General features: G+C 53.5%; 2 protein-coding genes across 5 annotated transcripts; one reads left to right on the top strand and one right to left on the bottom strand.

Annotated features, from left to right (window-relative positions):
* Positions 1 to 610: 610 nt before the first annotated feature.
* On the top strand, positions 611 to 6,726 carry Rfxank (regulatory factor X associated ankyrin containing protein). 3 transcript variants are annotated; one of them, XM_026390052.2, is made up of 9 exons: positions 611 to 788; positions 1,275 to 1,472; positions 2,982 to 3,062; positions 3,178 to 3,243; positions 3,501 to 3,601; positions 3,771 to 3,896; positions 4,328 to 4,394; positions 4,773 to 4,853; positions 6,442 to 6,726. In XM_026390052.2, the coding sequence occupies exons 2-9, from the start codon at positions 1,295 to 1,297 to the stop codon at positions 6,510 to 6,512; spliced, it is 771 nt and encodes a 256-aa protein (XP_026245837.1). In that variant the 5' UTR covers positions 611 to 788; positions 1,275 to 1,294; the 3' UTR covers positions 6,513 to 6,726. The 3 variants fall into 3 exon arrangements, with proteins under 3 accessions (XP_026245837.1, XP_077651823.1, XP_026245836.2); XM_077795697.1 differs by lacking the exon at positions 6,442 to 6,726 and adding an exon at positions 4,970 to 5,223 and having other exon boundaries at positions 611 to 799; XM_026390051.2 differs by lacking the exon at positions 6,442 to 6,726 and adding an exon at positions 4,970 to 5,222.
* Positions 5,974 to 8,199, bottom strand: Nr2c2ap (nuclear receptor 2C2 associated protein). Of its 2 annotated transcripts, none has more exons than XM_026390054.2 (6): positions 7,791 to 8,199; positions 7,541 to 7,631; positions 7,272 to 7,377; positions 7,126 to 7,193; positions 6,733 to 6,846; positions 5,974 to 6,204 (listed from the first exon to the last, which is right to left on the bottom strand). In XM_026390054.2, the coding sequence occupies exons 1-6, from the start codon at positions 7,826 to 7,828 to the stop codon at positions 6,193 to 6,195; spliced, it is 429 nt and encodes a 142-aa protein (XP_026245839.1). In that variant the 5' UTR covers positions 7,829 to 8,199; the 3' UTR covers positions 5,974 to 6,192. The 2 variants fall into 2 exon arrangements, with proteins under 2 accessions (XP_026245839.1, XP_026245840.1); XM_026390055.2 differs by having other exon boundaries at positions 6,808 to 6,846.
* Between the last annotated feature and the right edge of the window lie 8,427 nt (positions 8,200 to 16,626).

The following is a 16,626-nucleotide window of genomic DNA, read 5'->3' as shown; positions in this document are numbered from 1 at the left end:
GAAAGAGGTGCCCTGAGGGCGGTTGAGGGGGAAGAGATACCCCTGAGACACCAGGTGGAGAAGCAAGAACTCTCAATTCCCAAACCCCCTTTGCCCTCAGCAGTCGAGTTGGAAGAAAAACACCACGCATCGCCCACTTAGGACGTAAAAATGCCCTCCTTTTCCCCCCCTACTGCCACTAAGTCCCTCCCTGCACAAGTTCATAAGTTCCTAGTAATACAGAAAGGACTGTGTTATGAAAGGAGACAACAGACCTAAGTCGACCCTTTAAATTTCAGACGCCCCGCCCTCTTCTCCCCACCCCTCCGTCTTGAGAAAGCTCCGCCTGTCGACTCGTACTGGAGCCGATTGGTTTCTTGTGAAAAATCTGTGGGCGGAGCTGGGAATGAGGAAGCACAAGCGCAATGAATTTTTCAGAGATCTCTGAGGCCCCGCCCTCCGCGCCCAGCCAAACCGCTGTGCAGAGAACGCGCAGGCGCAACTGCGCCGATTAGGCACCGGCGGAAGCCACGCCCCTCCCCCAAGTCTTAAAGGGCTAGAAGCTTATCCTGCTGCTCCTGCTCTTTCGCACTTTTGGGGGGCGGGGGTGCGCAGGCGCAGTGGGGGAGTATTGAGGTGGGGGTAGCAGTCGTGTATCAAGTTGCGCACTGTCCGGACAGACAAAACCGGAGCGTTGAGGGTCCAGACTCCAACCTGCTTCCTGCTACATCCATTGAAGAAGAAAAGTTTATGAATTGGGTCCCCAAGTTTTGGGGGACCCGTGCTTACTGCGCTGGGGGACAGAGGAGGTAAGTAGGAGGTGAGTGGACCTTCCGGATCGGTTTGAGAGGCGCCGGTGGGACTGGAAACAATCGCATCTTTTGTTGAGCCCTAACTCATTTCGGGGTACCCCCACCAAACAACCAGAGGGAATGTTTATTGAGCTCTAGCTGCATCAGGCGTTCTACTGTGCTATTTATGGGCATGATTTCTTTTAGGCCTCATTCCTTCCTTTTATTGAGGAGGAAACTGAGGCTCAGCAAGGTTAAATCACATGCCCTAGTTTTCAGTCAATAAGGGGGGGGGTGGATTAGAACCCTGACAGCTGATTTCAGAGCCCAGGCATTAAAGCATGGATGTTGCAGGTGTCTTGATGGTGGGGAAGAGTGGGCCTATAAAGTAGCTGGACTCTGATTTTAAAATCCAAACACTGGCCATTATCCTGAATCTCAGTTTAGCCACCCCATAAGTGACTACTTAACTAAAGTTGCTGCTAATTATCTATTCCCTTCTAGCGGTTCCACCAGCTTTCCCTATGGATCCCACCCAGCCTGCAGAGGACCTTATTCTTACCCAGCAGTCTCCCACCCCAGAACTTGGGGACCCTGAAGACCATGGTGTTGAAACCCCGGATGGCTCAGACACTGTAGTCCTTAGCCTCTTCCCCTGCACCCCAGAGCCTGAAGCAGATGCCAGTGTCTGTTCACTACAGGGTAAGATAGCACCTCTGGAATTGGCTCCCTGGGATTTGATGATGGTGGGATGTTGAGCCCCAGATGAAACTTCTGTCTTTGTGACCCACTACTTAGGACATCTTCTCTCTTCCCTCCACCCTCCAAGAGTGGTTTATTTGTTTTTTACAACTTTGTTTTCTGGGGTTTTGTTTTTGTTTGGGTACTGGGAATTAAATCCAGGGGTGCTCCACCACTGAGCTACATGCCCATTCCTTTTTATTATTTATTTTGAGACAGGGTCTTACCAAGTTGCCCAAGCGGGCTTCAGACTTTGCTCTTCCTGCCTTAGCCTCCCAAGTAGCCAGATTGCAGGTGTGTGCCCAGCTCTTACATTTTGTTATTGTGGCAAAAATATACATAACCTGAAATTTACTGTTAGAATCAGAATTGCAATACAATTCAGTGACATTTAGCACATTCACAATGTTGTGCAACCATCATCTCTATCTAGTTCCAGAATATTTTCATCACCCCAATAGGAAACCCTGTTATCATGACCAGTCACTCCTTATTTCCCCTCCCTCAGCCCCTGACAATCAATTATCTGCTTTCTATCTCTATGGATTTGCCTGTTTTGATTGTCTTTATCAATGAAATTGTACACTAGATGGACTTTTGTGTGTGGTTTCTTTCATTCATCATGTACTCAGGATTCATTGTGTTGTAACATGGATCACAGGATCAGGCCTTGATTCCTGTTCATGGATGAATACTACTCCATTATTGTTCTCTGACCTCAAGCCTCCTGAGTTGCTGGGATTGCCGGTGTGCACCACTGTGCCTGTGGGCCACCCTTTTGTTTATCCATCATCCATTGGTTGACACCTGGGTTGTTCCCCTTTTGACTACTGTGAATCCTTCTGTTATGTTGGTGTACCAGTGCTTGTTTGAACACCTGTTTTCAGCTCTTTGGCATGAATATGTAAGCATGGAATTTGGGGCCAAATGGTGACCCTGTTTAACTTATTGAGAAACTGAGGGTTACTTTTTGAGTAAAGTCCTTGAAAGTATCTAATTTTTCTTGTCCCAGGATCTTTGTGTAGGAATGCTTTCCCCAACATTCGCCTAATGCTAGTTTCTTGGACTTGCCAGGATGTGACTCGGCATCAACCCAGAGCCACCACCCTCAACCATTTTGTCTGAAATGGACCCACCTCCTGCCTCCTCCTTTCTAGCTTCTTTTATTGACTTTTTATTTCTTCTGATAATTTATTTCAACTTGCGGCTTTATTCTGTTCCATTTATTCTACTTCTCTATGTCTGATGCATTTGCCTGTGGGCTCATTGAATGCAGGGACTTTGTTTTGTGAGCTGGGAACATCACCAGGCCTGGAGAACAAAAATGAACCTGGGTGCCCAAGCGGGTGGAGTGAGGAACCCGTAGAGTCTCAGGCACAAACTTTGGTAAATCTGAGCCTCGAGGATCTGTCTGGAAGCCCCAGTGACATGTACCAAGGGGAACCTGAGACCCTTCCTCTCTCCCGACAGGCAACTCCCTGAAGCACTCTACGACCCTCACCAATCGGCAGCGAGGGAATGAGGTCTCGGCCCTGCCAGCCACCCTAGACTGTGAGTAGGGCCTTAGGATGGTGGGAGGAGCAGAGAGGAGCCATTTTGAATGGGTAAGCTGAGGCGCTGAGAGGCCACGGATTAAAAGAGGACTCTGCCTCTTTCTGGCCCCCAGCCCTGTCCATCCACCAGCTTGCTGCCCAGGGGGAGCTGAGCCAACTGAAGGAACACCTGAGGAAAGGTGCGTGTCCACACACATGTGCTGGCCTGTCTGGTGCGGGCACATGGGCTCTGCATGCCCACTCACAGTGATGATGGCCGTGAGTGCCCACACGTGTGCCTGTGTCCACACGTGCATGTGAGTATGTCATGTGCGTGCATCCACATGTGTTTAACTCCCTGCCACGTCCAACCCCAGGCCCTGTCTTATCCCTACTCTGGTGACATTGGGGAGAGAGGGCAGGGGTACAATCTGGTGATACCACTCCCACCTGCCAGGTGACAACCTCATCAACAAGCCGGATGAGCGTGGCTTCACTCCCCTCATCTGGGCTTCTGCCTTTGGAGAGATCGAGACCGTCCGCTTCTTGCTCGAGTGGGTGCGTCTCAGCCTAGTTGGGGGCTTCCTGGGGACCTGAGGGCTGGCTGAAGTTTCAGCTTCTTCTTCTGGTTCCTTGTCCATGAGATGGGGCTGCTCTGTTGGGGGACTCTAGGATCCCAGGGAATGTCCCCATGTCTCCCATCACTAGCCACTCTGCTCCCCCCCAGGGTGCCGACCCCCACATCCTTGCCAAGGAGCGGGAGAGCGCCCTGTCACTGGCCAGCATGGGTGGCTACACGGACATTGTGGGGCTGCTGCTGGAGCGTGACGTGGACATCAACATCTATGACTGGGTGAGGTGCCACCCACCCAGGCCCCTCAGGGCGGCTTGACCTCCATTTCTGCCCTCTAATATTTATGGAGCATCTGGAAGGTTCTGGGCCTGTTCTGGGTGCTAGGAACACAAAACAGACTCACTCTCACATCTTGTATAGCTCCCAGTCTGGGGAAGACAGACACATAAACAGGCAATGGAGAGATAATGAATAGTACCGTGAAGGCAGGCGCACAGGCAGCCCCAGGAACCCAAAGGTGGCCAAGGTGGGTCAGGGAGGGCTTCATGGAGGAAGGGACATCTAAGTTGAGAAACAGAGAAGGAGAAAGATGGGTGAGGTGATGAGCAGGAAGAGGTACCATATTCAATTGGAAGCCAGAGATTTTGAGGCATGGTGAGGAGTGGAAAAAGATAGAGCATTCGTTTCTCCATGCCTTCACCCCCCAACAGAATGGAGGGACACCACTGCTGTACGCTGTGCGTGGGAACCATGTGAAGTGTGTTGAGGCCTTGTTGGGTAAGTAAGAGTAGAGACCAGCCCAGGAGGCCCCAGGTCCCCATCTGGCCCTGTGGGAACCCTGAGCTCTTGAATGGCTTGTCACGACCTGCTTTACTTGGAGGTGGATTTGGAGCAGGAGGTGGTAGGAGAGCATGGGGGTCTGGGTCTGGCTGAGTCGAGCCCCTGCTCTCTCAGTCTCAGGGACTCCAGAGCCATAATCTTTGGAGGAGACTGAAGCTTGAAGAGGCCAGACCCTTGTCCAAGGTCATGCAGGCAATGGGCCAACGCATGGCTGTACCATGAGGCATCTCCACTGGCCCTCTTGAGTCCCCAAGTCCCATTCTGGGCTTCTAGCCCCCGGCCCAGCCCCACCCCAATGTCTGCTCTGCTTTGCAGCCCGGGGTGCTGATCTCACCACTGAGGCAGACTCTGGCTACACCCCTATGGACCTCGCCGTGGCTCTGGGATACCGGAAAGGTAGGCCTGAGACATGGGGTAGTGGTGAGGACTCGTAGGTGGGTGACCACAAATGGATACATGGGATAAATCCCTCACTTGTTAGATGCCGGCAGCAAGTGTGTTCATGTTAGCAGACATGGAGCACCACTGTGTCCCTGGCCCGAGCACATCCTGGCTCTCGGTGCTGTCAACTGAGAGGATAGACACACCAGTGCATACCAGTGACCAGAGCCATGAGGGGGAGCCTAGGCACCGAGAAGCCCAAAGGAGGCCCCAACCCAGCCTTGATGGGCATCTATCTTAATGTATCTTAGTCCATTTTCTTTTGCTATAACAGAATATCTGAGACTGGGTAATATATAATATAAAGAAAAGAGACTTATTCTGGCTCATGGATCTGGAGGTTGGAAAACCCAAGATTGGGTGCCCACATCTGGTGAGGGCCTCATATTGCTGCGCCTCAGTGGAAAGTAGAAGGGCAGCATGTGTGTGTGTGTGTGTGTGTGTGTGTGTGTGTGTGTACAAGAAGCAAAACATGAAGGACAGCCTTGCTTTAAAATTTAAAACAACCTGTTCTCACAATAAACAACCCAGTCCCATGATAGTGAGAAAGGCATTGATCCATTCATGAAGGTTCTGCCCCCACCTCCCAACACCGCTGCATTGGGACCAAGCCTCAAGGTGTATTTACTAGAGACAGCAGATCCCAAGTTTCAGCTTATGCACACCTGCCTGTGCATGTGGGTGCGCTTGTGTACACAGGCCACACACCAAACAGCAAGGTGGTCAGGGTGGGCTTCTGGGGGACTTTAGAAGGACTGCACTGTGTCCAAATAAGTGAAGGATACAGAAGCTTACCAGGGCCAGAACACCAAGAGGGAATTGGGCTGGGCCACAGTGCATGGGGCCATGGAGCCTGATCCTGTCCATGGCAGGAGGTAGGTATGAGCAGGGGCCATAAGCAAACCCAAGTTTGACATGGGAACATCCTGACCACGAATCCTCTTGGTTGGTGGAGGATGGGCTCAGAAAATATCCTACCTCCCTTTGGAGAGTTTTATTCTATGAGATGGAAATCATCCCTCACAGACCCTATATTATTTTCATAAAAAGCACACTCACCCATTTTGTTTGGTAAGAAGTCTTTTATAACTCCAAAAGGCTCAAGAAATGCATTACAAGGCGAGCCTGGGCAACTTAGTGAGACCCTGTCTCAAAAATAAGAAGGGATGGGGCTATAGCTCAGAGTGCCCCTGGGTCTGATTCCTGGTACCACAAGGGGGCAGGGAACACATTTCTGAGGCCAGGAGTGAGGATCCGTTGTAGAGCACATGCCTGTCCCGTGAGGCCCTGAGTTTCATCCCCAGCACTAAAGAAAGAAAGAGAAGGGAGGAAGGAAGAAAGGAAGGGAATTTTTACAAACTCAGGGGAAGCTGAGGTTTCTGGGAGGGGCACGGATCCTGTTGTCTGTATAGGGGGTCTTCCATCCAGGCCCCAGTGCTGTAAAGCCCTGGTTCATCCCCAGGGCAATGGTGCAGGTTGGGATGCTGCCTGTTGACTCTGCAGCTTCCTTTCCAACGGCTACCTTTTCCCCACCCATCTCCAGTGCAACAGGTAATCGAGAACCACATCCTCAAACTGTTCCACAGCAACCTGGGGCCCACTGACCCGGAGTGAAGGCTGCCTGGTGGGGACGCAGACACTCAGGGAACCAAATGGTCAGCCCAGAGCTGGGAGAACCCAGAACTGGCTTCAAAGGCAGCTCCTGGACAGGCAGTGGGAGGGGACCCTTCCCAAGAGGAACCAATAAACCTTCTGTGCAGAAATTAAAGGATTTTGCTGTGATTCCCTGAGGGCTTCCTTGAGAGGTGTGCCCCCACCCCCAGAGGTCTCAGACCTTCTTCTCCCCCAGCACCCTCAAGTGGTAGATGACTACACGGCCAAAAAAGTCAGTGGTGTCTTCAAATGTCACCTTCAAGCGGTCCACCTCAGCAGCCGGCACAGAGAATGTTTGAGCACAAGCAGTCAAGGGAAATGGCAGTGCTTTGTTTTCCACCCTCCATTCCCTACCTTTCCCAAACCCAGCTCAGACCCCATTAGTGTGCTAGGTGACCCTAGCAAGGTGTGAACCCCCTCTGAGCATCACACAGAGCAGACCCATTTTCCAGATTATGCAGTGGAGACCCGGAGGTCACTTTTCAAAATATGGCAAGTTTCCCACTCAGGTCGAGGTGGGCTCAAAGCTTTTAGAGGCACAGATCCTCCCACCCCAGAGGCCAGGGCAGGATATCTGAAGGGAGTTGTTGTCCTCGGGGTAGAAGTCCACAATGTTGTGGAGGGCCTCACTCCCCTGTGACCCTGCAGCAGAGAAAGGTGCATACAGTGAGTACAGGATATCGGCCCCTGGAACCCCCGCCTCCCAGGACCTTCCAGTACCTTCCAGGCGGGCCCGGCGACTGGAGAAGCCCCCCTGGAACTGGATCTGCAGCTGGGAGACACAGATGCGCTGGGGAAATTCCAGTGTCACCCACTGGCAGGGGCCCTAAAAACAGAAGGGAAAACTGAGGCCCACGATCACTCCTCGATGGGAGCGTGGCTATGCCTGACTCACACAGTGGGGAGACGGGAAAGTCAGCACAGAGTCCTTCCCTGCCCACCTCGGGTTCCCCCAAGTTCTCAAGGCACTCTGGACCTCCGCACCTCACCTGGTCCGAGTTCCAGCACGTCTCTTCGTCTTGGTCAAAAAGATACTTCTTTCCAAACTGCCGGCTGTTGCGATTCAGCACCGAACTCACCCTCGGAGGCACCAGGTCGATGAAGGGTTAAGCCCAGTTCTGGGCACCACTGCCCCCCTCCCCCACGGAGCCCGAGCCCGGCCCCTCCCCGCCACAGGTCCTTCCGCCACCCCAGTGCCCACCACCCCTGGACTCGCCGCCAGGGCTCTCGGGCTCTCACCTGCTCACTGTCTCCGGACAAACCAAAGAGTGGATCATCTTGGTTCTCCAGGGCCTCGCGAAACCCAAGGCTGGACTCTGCTGGACTCGGGTCCAAATCCCGGCGCCACCTCAGCCAAGGCGGGCGTCACCTAGGCTACACCCCTAGTTTGCAGGTCCTCATGTAACTAGGGACCAAGAACAGCCACTCTCTCTCACGCCCAAGTCCTAAATGTCGCCTCGATCACCCCCTTGCTGGAAAAATTGGAGGCTCAGGGAAGATGCCGATGGCCGGGGACCCAGCCTTTCACAGCGGATCCAAGGAAAGGAACAGGTTCCCCCGGGGTTTGGGGGGCGCCCCTCCCCGCCTGAGCCTCACTTTCCCGGTCAGTAGCTTTAGGAACCAGAGTCCGGGACCAGGAACCGCGTGGGCATAGCGCATGCGCAATGTGACTAGGGCTCCGCCCAGCCACTGCTCCTGGGGCGGGGCGGGGCTGGAAGCTGGCCCCTTCGTGACCGCCTTTTAAAGGGCTCTCGCCCTGTGGTTGAGGTTCCCCGTGGATTTGGAAGAATGCAAGTTGTGTGTCACCTGGTACCATTTCTTGGTGAAAATGCCGGCTATAAAGTATTGGTTTTTCAAATCCCACAAACTTCCTATAATCATGTCTTCCTACTGGGGGAGTCTGCTAACCTCCAATGCAGGCTGGGAACCCCTGCATCTCACTGACTCAGAGAGGCTAATGGAAGAGTTGAGGAAGAGACTATGATGTTGGGAGCATCAGTAATTCCCATCAACCCCATGTGCCCTGAGATGCAAGAGACCTGGCCTCCAAATCTGTCTTTCCGGCAAATGCTTCTGAGGAAGGCTTCTTGAAGAAATGGTCATGTAAGGCGGGTTTTGAAGGATAAATAGGAGTTTGCTAGGTCAGATTACACAAAGCCTCAGCTACTAGGCCAAAAATTTGGTTCACTGATTCACTAGATAACTCCTGTCACCATATACTGCCATTCCTGTGCCCACCCCTGTCCTGGGTGATGCTGGAGATGATGAGAGGCCTCAGCTTTAGCCTCATCCCTAAAGAGCCCCCACCTGGGCAAAACACCTATGCATGCAGTCAGGGCTGAGACACAGGAAGGGACAGAGGTGGGGAAACAGGGAGTCCACCTGAAGGAAGCTTCCCGGGAGGGAGGGGGGATCTGGGATGGAGAGGGTGTTTCAGGGAGGGGGAAAAGCACAAGGAAAGGCCTAGTTGGATTAAAGACCAAGGATTTGAATAAAAATGTGGAGCCATATCCTGCTGGGCCTGGAGCAGTGTTTGGGAAAGGGCATGACTCTATCCAGTCTACACAAATGGAGGTTTCCAAGACAGGGCAGCCACTGGCAGGGGACTCTTGTCCCTAGCTTTAGCTGAATGGTCTGGGATCCAGCCCCTTTCTTCAAGGGAGTGGGGGATGGTCCCCTGGCATCCTACTGGCGTCTCCCGAGCACATCTCAGGAGCCGGGGCTGGCAGGGAAACTGGGTCACCAGCGGAAGGGCTGTCCCATCAGTTCCTGACCGCCAGGACTTCCTGCCTTCTGTTATGGTCTGGTGCCAGACCCAGCTTTGCTGTTCTCAGGGCTGAGGCTGGAGATGGCAGGAAACATCCCACTCTCATCAGAAATTAGGAAGATCTTGGATCCTGGAGAGCTCAGATCTACTTAAAATCTTGGCTGGACTATTCACTAGCTGTGTGACCTTAGACAAACATCTCTACCTCTCTGAGCCTCAGTTCCCTCATCTGTGAAGGGGGAAAATTCTGTTCATAGGCCTATTGGAGGATACAGTAGAATCCTTGGGTTGACATATGACAACAGTGGATGACACTTGGTGAGACCCCACTGTGTTTTTCGTCTCCACCCATTGGCTCATTAAACCGCCATTGGTTGATCTGTGTCACTCTCATTTTATAGCAGGGGACACAGCAACTTGACCAAGATTCCCCTGTGAGGATATGCATGGCCCCAGGGCCCTCCATATCACTCCTGGGCTTGGCGTAGAGCCACCTTGGCCACTGGGATGAGGCCAGCTCCTTACTCGCTTCCCGCCTCCTCACCCCACTGGCGCCTAAGCATGAAAGAGCCTCCTGTTCCTCTAGGGAATTAGCAGCTCTGAGTTTCCAGCAAGACAGCCAAAAGTGGTCCATTCATTCGCCTTAGTGAGGCCGACTAAGAACTCCCTCCCCACTCCTCCCAACCCAGGGGATGAGGCCGGGAGAGTGCTAGGGGAGCCCGGTCCTGCTCCTCTGACTCTCTAAGGGAAACTGAGTCACCAAAAAGCAAAGTTATTTGGCCAAGATCATCCGGGGAGACAATCCCCAGTCTGACTCTGGAGTTCCCTCTAGTGGACTGAGTTCTGCATTTTACAGGGGAGGAATTGAAGCTCCGAGAGGGTCCGGGATTTGCTGAAGTCACACAGCAAATTTGGGTCGGCAGGGCTCTATCTGTGTCACTGCTTCTGAGGAGGCACTGAGGACCCACTAGGAAACAGGTCCCACTCTCCATGAGTCTGCCATCCTGGAGCAGGGCAGGAAAGGCCCTCGGATGGTTCCAAACCTTGGTTTCCCCTGGGAAAGGGACATAATGACAGTGGGAGAAGGGGTGGCTGGATGTGAAGGAACCTGGGTCTGAGTGTGAGACAGCACCTGGGAGGACTCTGGATCATGGTGTTGGTGACGTTGGTGCAAAGTGAACAGGGTCATGGGCTAGCCGCCTGTGGGTGGGCCCGTGGCTGTAAACATGGCCTGATATGAGCAGCGTGGTCCAGGTGCAAAGAGATTCTCGGTCCCCGGGCTCACATCTGTGACCTGTGTGTGTACGAGGGTGGTTGTGTGTGGCTGTTGCCAAGTGAAATTGTATGTGAACTGATTTGCTGTTGGTGTGACTGTGTGTCAGTGGAGGTTGGTGACATTGTCTGTGACTTGTCCGTGTGTCACCTTGGGGATGTTCGGAAGCACTTTGCGGGATACTGGTCACTCCTGAGACCAGCTCTCCGGGAGGGTCCAGCCTCCTTCCCAGACTCTGCTTTAGCCCACCCAGTCCCCTCCCCCACCTCATCTCATTGGCAGCGGCCCCTGGCCCAGAGCCCCACTGGGGAGGGGCAGGGGGGCAGAGAAGGCACTCAGAGATGGGGGTGGGGGGCACTTGGCCAATCCCAGAACAGGCCTATAAATAGCTCTTTGAGCCCAGCAGGTTCCCAGGCAAGGTTGCTTCATTCAAGACCCCAGCAACAGGCGCCCCGGGCCCCAGGCCAGCCAGCCTCTCTCGGCTCAGCCCTGGCGCCCTGGCACCAGTGGGGGTGGGGTGGGAGGGGGAGTACAGGAGCAGCGGGGGTCAGCTTAGCACAGTGGCCATGGATCTGGGCTCCCACCTGGTCCCTACCCACGCTGTCCAACCTCAGGCACATGATTTTGTCTCCCTGAGCCTCAGTTTCCCCAGCAGCCTCCAAAATGAACAGCCACAAGACAGCAGCCTCTGCGCAGGCATTCCCTTCCCATTTCTGTCTCCTAGCAACCCAGAAGATTAGAACTGTCAATCATTCCCAATTTAGGTGGGGAAACTGAGGCACAGGACGAAGCGATGGCTTGCCCAGGATCTCACTCTTACCAGCCACAGGGAGAGGGCTTGAACCTGGACTTGGGGAGGTGGAGCTCACTTAGTTCCCATACTCAGCCCCACAGCGCCAACCACGGCCTCCTCCCTCTCACTGGCCTCCCCAACCAGGCAGCACATGCCATTTGGGTGCTGGTGACACTGCTGTCACCCACAGACATTCACATCAGCTATGATCCCTAACCTCCATCTCTCCTCTGTGACATAGCCGCTCCTTGGTGTGTCGCCTTGGCCTTCCGGGCTGCCCCTTGCTCACCTGGGCTCTTCCCTCATCTCTCAAATGTTCCATTCCCCTCTTTGATAATCCGGAGGAAATGATTTTGCCCCTTTTTCTGTCTGAGACTCTGAGAAATGCTCAAAGATACACACACAGATGTAGGTAGGACAGGGGACAGAGGACCAGGAGGCTCCGCCAGCACAGCCTATCACAGCTGAAACACAAGGACCTCGGGAAGGAAGGCAGGGCAGGTGCCTCCTCCCTATCTGCTTTTTATTGTGGTTAAATTTACATAACATTTACTTTTTATTTGTTTGTTTGTTTGTTTTTGGTGCTGAGGATTGAACCCACAGTATCACTCCCCGATACTCTACCATTGAGCTGAGCGGATACTCTACCATTGAGCTACACTCCCCAGGTCAAATTTATCATTTTAAACTACAATTCAACTGGACATGGTGGCTACACAAGAGGCTGAGACAGGAGATCTGAAAGTTAGAGGCCAGCCTCAGCAACTAAGCAAGACCCTCTGAAAAAAATAAAAAGGTAAAAAAAAAGGGCTGTAGCTCAGTGGTAGAGAGCTTGCCTAGCATGTGTGCGGCACTGGGTTCAATTCACAGCAGCACATATAAATAAGTAAAATAAAGGTCCATCGACAACCAGGAAAAAAATATTAAAAAAAAAAAAAAGGTCTGGGAATGTAGCTTAATTGAACCTTTCCCTAGGTTCAATCCCCAGTACCACACAATAAATAAATAAATAATGTATGACTCAGAGGGATTAAATACATTTACATTATTGTGCAATCAAGGTTCATCCACATTGTGACATGGTTCAGAGATTCATTCTTTTTTATGACTGAGTAATATTCCATTTTTGTTTTAGAGAGAGAGAGAGAGAGAGAGAGAGAGAAAGAGAGAGAGAGGGAGAATTTTAATATTTATTTTTTAGTTATTGGCGGACACAACATCTTTGTTTGTATGTGGTGCTGAGGATCAAACCCTGGCATGCCAGGTGAGCTCGCTACCGCTTGAGCCACATCCCCAGCCCTCCATTGTTTAGATCTAGCTTTATTTTCATTTTTTGACAGTTCTGGGGATAGAATCTAGGGCCTCTCATGTGCTAAGCAAATGCTCCACCACTGAGCTACACCCAGTCTTGGATCTAAGTTTTTAAAGATTAGAGTTCTTCTGTCAAGGGCACCCATTTGCCCCTTCCCTAAGCATAAATATTTCTATGCTAGCAACATTCATAGTATTTGCTATATAGATGCTGACTGGTTAAAGGTAAATGAAGAATGAACGGTACAGTTTGGCTAGAGCAACTCTGAGGTGTGATACGTCCAGGCTCTGACCATGCCAGGTCTCTATCAGCTGCAGGACCAACTAGTCTCCCCCTCCTCTCTGAGCCTTGCTTCCTCTCTATAAATGTGCAAAACAGATTTATAGCCAAAACTGCTTCTAGCATGAGCCGCCGTGAGTTAGGCTGACCAAGATTCAAATTCCAATTCTGTCCTTCCTCTCTGTGTGACCTTGGGAAGCAACTTTATGTCCCTGGGGCTCAGTTTCCCCACCTGTAAAATGGGGCACGTCCCATCACGGGGTTTGGCTGGGGTCACATGGGGGGGGGTCCTGAGGCAAAAAGAATGGGGGGAAGTCAGGTGCAGTCTTCCCCCAGGTGGGGTGAGTGTTAGAAAATGCATGGGGGATTTTAAGCAGAGGGAGCCCCCACACTCGTGCAGCTGGAGGCCGCCGGCTGGCGGTGGCGCATGCGCAGAGCAGCCCCGCGGCCCCTTTATAAGCGCTGAGGCGGCGCTGGGGCGAGCGGAGCGCAGGGCGCAGGGGCTGGACCGAGCGCTGGGCGAGCTGAGCTGGAGCGTCCTTTGTGCCGGGCGGCCGCCCCGGGATGCGTCCGAGCTAGGAGCCAGGTGTGGGGGTGTTCGTCGTCGTGGGGAGCGGGCCGCGTTCGTGGAAAGACTTCAGGATTGGAGACAGAGCCGGGTTTTGGGGAGGGGGCCTGGGATCAGGGAGAAGCCCCCAGATTGGGGAGGGGGGCGGATGGGGGAGGGGACCCCTGGGGTGGAGAGGAAGCGCTGGTTAGAAGGGGACCCAGGGGTGTCCAGGGGCTCTGCCTGGGGGGAAGGTTGCCGGGGAATGCGGAGACAATCCCGCGGTGGGGAGGGGTCGGGGCTGGGGGTGGGTCTCAGGATTAGGGAGGAGGCGCTGGGAACCAGGGCTAGGGGAGGGGCACCCCGAGTTTGGAGAGAAGAGACGCCCAGTGACTGAATGGGGGACTCCGGAACAGGCACCCCTGTGTCTGAGCTGACACCCCAGGATTTTAAGTGGGGATTCCCAATTTCCAGATGAATGGAGGATTCCGGGTTGGACTGCAGTAGTGTGGGTCCCCCACCCCCCCCCCAGATCAGCCTGAGTCCGTTGGAAGGGGGTCTTGCCCTGAGAGTGAATGGACACTGGGAAAGGGAGCCAGTCGTGTCCCTGTCATTTTGGGTTAGGTTCTGTCACATCCTGACTCGGAGAGGAGGTTCTGGGGTGCCCCATCCCAAGGTGGCCTCTGTTTTCCCACGGATCTGGAGTTGGGGTGTTGTCCTTTCTCCTAGGGAGGGTAGTTCTCTGAGTGTCCCAAATGAATGCTGGGTGGAGGGCAAGAGCTCCCAGTTCTGGATCCCTGGGACTACGAGGGCACTAACCCCAAGACAGGGACTGTCCCCAGCACTTCAGCATCTGTCTGAATCCTCACAGAGGGACAGACCCTTGTCTCACCCCCTTCAGTTCATACCAATGCCTGTGGAAACCCTGCTTTGGTTTGGGGGACATAAGCGCTGGCAAGTAGGGGGCTGGGACCCCAGACCAGCCTGACTGGGAGTGACCCCCATCCTTCTGCTTTGTTCCTTTCAGCGGCATCAGTGGGAAACAGCCAGGCTGAGGAGAGGCTTGGCACTGGGCCCAAGCCAGGGACACGGAGATGGGGCAGGGAGAGAGGGGTGGATGCGCTGTGGGACCCCCAAACCCAGGAGCCTCAGTGGCCCCTGGACATTCCCAAATGGAAGGTCCCCCACCGCAGGAGGTGGTGGCTTTGTGTGTGTGTCTGCTCTAGGCAGTGAGGAGGGGGTATGCCCCAGGGGTCTAGGGTCCCCAAGAATCTGATAGGACTGTGGTGGGTGTCTTTGTCAGGAAACTTGTGCCGAGGGGCCACATCACCAGGTGGCCAACTGATGTGTGCCCACAGTCACCAAGGCCACATTAATCCACCCTGGTCTGTGTCAGGGTCTGGTATGGCAGCGTGTGTGATGGGGAACGTGTCTGACGGTGTTCGATTCATTGAGGGGTCTCCGTGGGGGGGCTGAGACTGAGAGCTGAGTCTTTGTGTGGAAGACGTGCCGCCCGCCTTGTGAGTGCCCATATTGCCTCTCTTTGTTAATGTCACTGTGAATCTGTGCTTGTGTGTCTCCCAGGGTCTGTGTCTGGGATGTGTGACTGCATGTGTGTGGCAGGGGTCCTCTCCATGTGATTGGCAGTGTGGACCCTGAGAATGGGGGGTGTGGGATGAGATCTGTGTGCAGAGTTGGGGAGCTGACCCTGGGAGAGGGTAGGCAGAGGTTGAGGTCCCCTAGGGGCAGCCCTGGATGCCTGGCTATCTTTCTCCTGCAAGGAGTTCCTTATTCAAACCCCTGTGTGTAAATACACCCAGTTCTTAGGCCAGCAACACACTCGTGTGTGCATTGCCCCTGCTGAGGGGCACTCGGATCCACACATCCAGAAATGACACTGGGTCCTCTCCATCCACCTAGTGCATGAGGCTGCTGGGGCTCCCACACAGGATGTCCACACCCCACAGGGTGAATCTGCATGTACACCCTTGCCTGGCACCCTAGATGCACACTCGGTCACCCACAGAAACGCCTGCTAACAAATTCACCCTCACTCGGTGCTCAGCAAGACTGGAGGTGGGAGTGAGAGAGGGGAGACACACACTCTCATACTGATCCAGACCACCCCTCCCCCAGCGCCCTGCAGGCCCCTACTTGCATATGCATGAGGCTCATGCATCATTCATGAGGGGACGGGCCCCAGACAGCTGTGTAAATGCTCACCTCTGGTGGCCCTGGGGAGGAGGTATTTTAAGAGAAGGGTGTGGGTGTGAGAGTGTAAGTGGAAGGCAGTAGGAGGGTGAGGAGGGCAATGTGCACCTGAAACTGTCACCAAATTGGATCACCTCAGGATATTTTTAGTGTGTACATGAGGCTTTGTGTACAAGGAACTGTCTTTAAATTTAACATGTCCAGGACTTTACAATCTTAGCTCATTTCCTCCTCAAGATAGCCTGATGAGGTGTGTGCTGGATGATCCTTATTTTAAAGATGGAGAAACTGAGGCACAGAGAGATGGAGCAACTTGTCCAAGATCACACAGCACAGTGTGTAAGGAATTAAGCCAGGGTTTGAAGTGAGGTCATTTGGATGTAATCTGAGCTCTGAACCATATGATGTGTATGCGTGCATCTGCACGTGTGTGTGTTTGTGTGTGTGAGAGAAAGAGGGTACTTTCTGGCTTTGTCCCCACCCCACCCCCAGCCCTGCTGAGGCAGGCACAACCATTGGGATACCCCATGCTTGCTTAGGGGTTCCAAGCGGGAGAAATGAGGGCAGCTTGGGATGGAGGCAGAGGTTGCTGAGGTTTAGAGATTGGTAGTTGTGGTCACTGGCCCAGGGCCTTGGCCTTGACATGTGCTATGCTGTGCATTCTGAAGCAAACTGCTAGCCCTCTCTGGGCCCTGAGGCACCATGTGAGTAGGCTGGAGGCAGGGACCCACGTGGTGGGCAGTGCTGCTGCATTATCACCTCAGAGTTCAGCACCACGGACAGGTCCCTCGCCAGCTCCCAGCAGGGGCCTCTGGGAACTGGGAAGGAGAGCTGAGAAGAACAGCTGGTCCCCCCATGGCCTCTCATTCTAGACTCTACCCACAACTAGGTCT

The sequence above is a fragment of the Urocitellus parryii genome, chromosome 3 (genome assembly GCF_045843805.1).
Source record: "Urocitellus parryii isolate mUroPar1 chromosome 3, mUroPar1.hap1, whole genome shotgun sequence".
Lineage (NCBI taxonomy): Eukaryota > Metazoa > Chordata > Mammalia > Rodentia > Sciuridae > Urocitellus > Urocitellus parryii.
The sequence above is the reverse complement of the archived record's forward strand: the minus strand, read 5'-3'. Positions and strand labels throughout refer to the sequence as shown.

Bases quoted from the DNA above. Each gene is read 5' to 3' on its own strand.
- Rfxank (XM_077795697.1), top strand. From the start codon at position 1,295: ATGGATCCCACCCAGCCTGCAGAGGACCTTATTCTTACCCAGCAGTCT. The intron at 3,063-3,177 runs GTGAGTAGGGCC...TCTGGCCCCCAG, and splicing joins CCTGCCAGCCACCCTAGACT to CCCTGTCCATCCACCAGCTT. The intron at 3,897-4,327 runs GTGAGGTGCCAC...ACCCCCCAACAG, and splicing joins ACATCAACATCTATGACTGG to AATGGAGGGACACCACTGCT.
- Nr2c2ap (XM_026390054.2), bottom strand. From the start codon at position 7,828: ATGATCCACTCTTTGGTTTGTCCGGAGACAGTGAGCAG. The intron at 7,632-7,790 runs GTGAGAGCCCGA...GGTGCCTCCGAG, and splicing joins TGTCCGGAGACAGTGAGCAG to GGTGAGTTCGGTGCTGAATC. The intron at 7,378-7,540 runs GTGAGGTGCGGA...TTCTGTTTTTAG, and splicing joins CGTGCTGGAACTCGGACCAG to GGCCCCTGCCAGTGGGTGAC.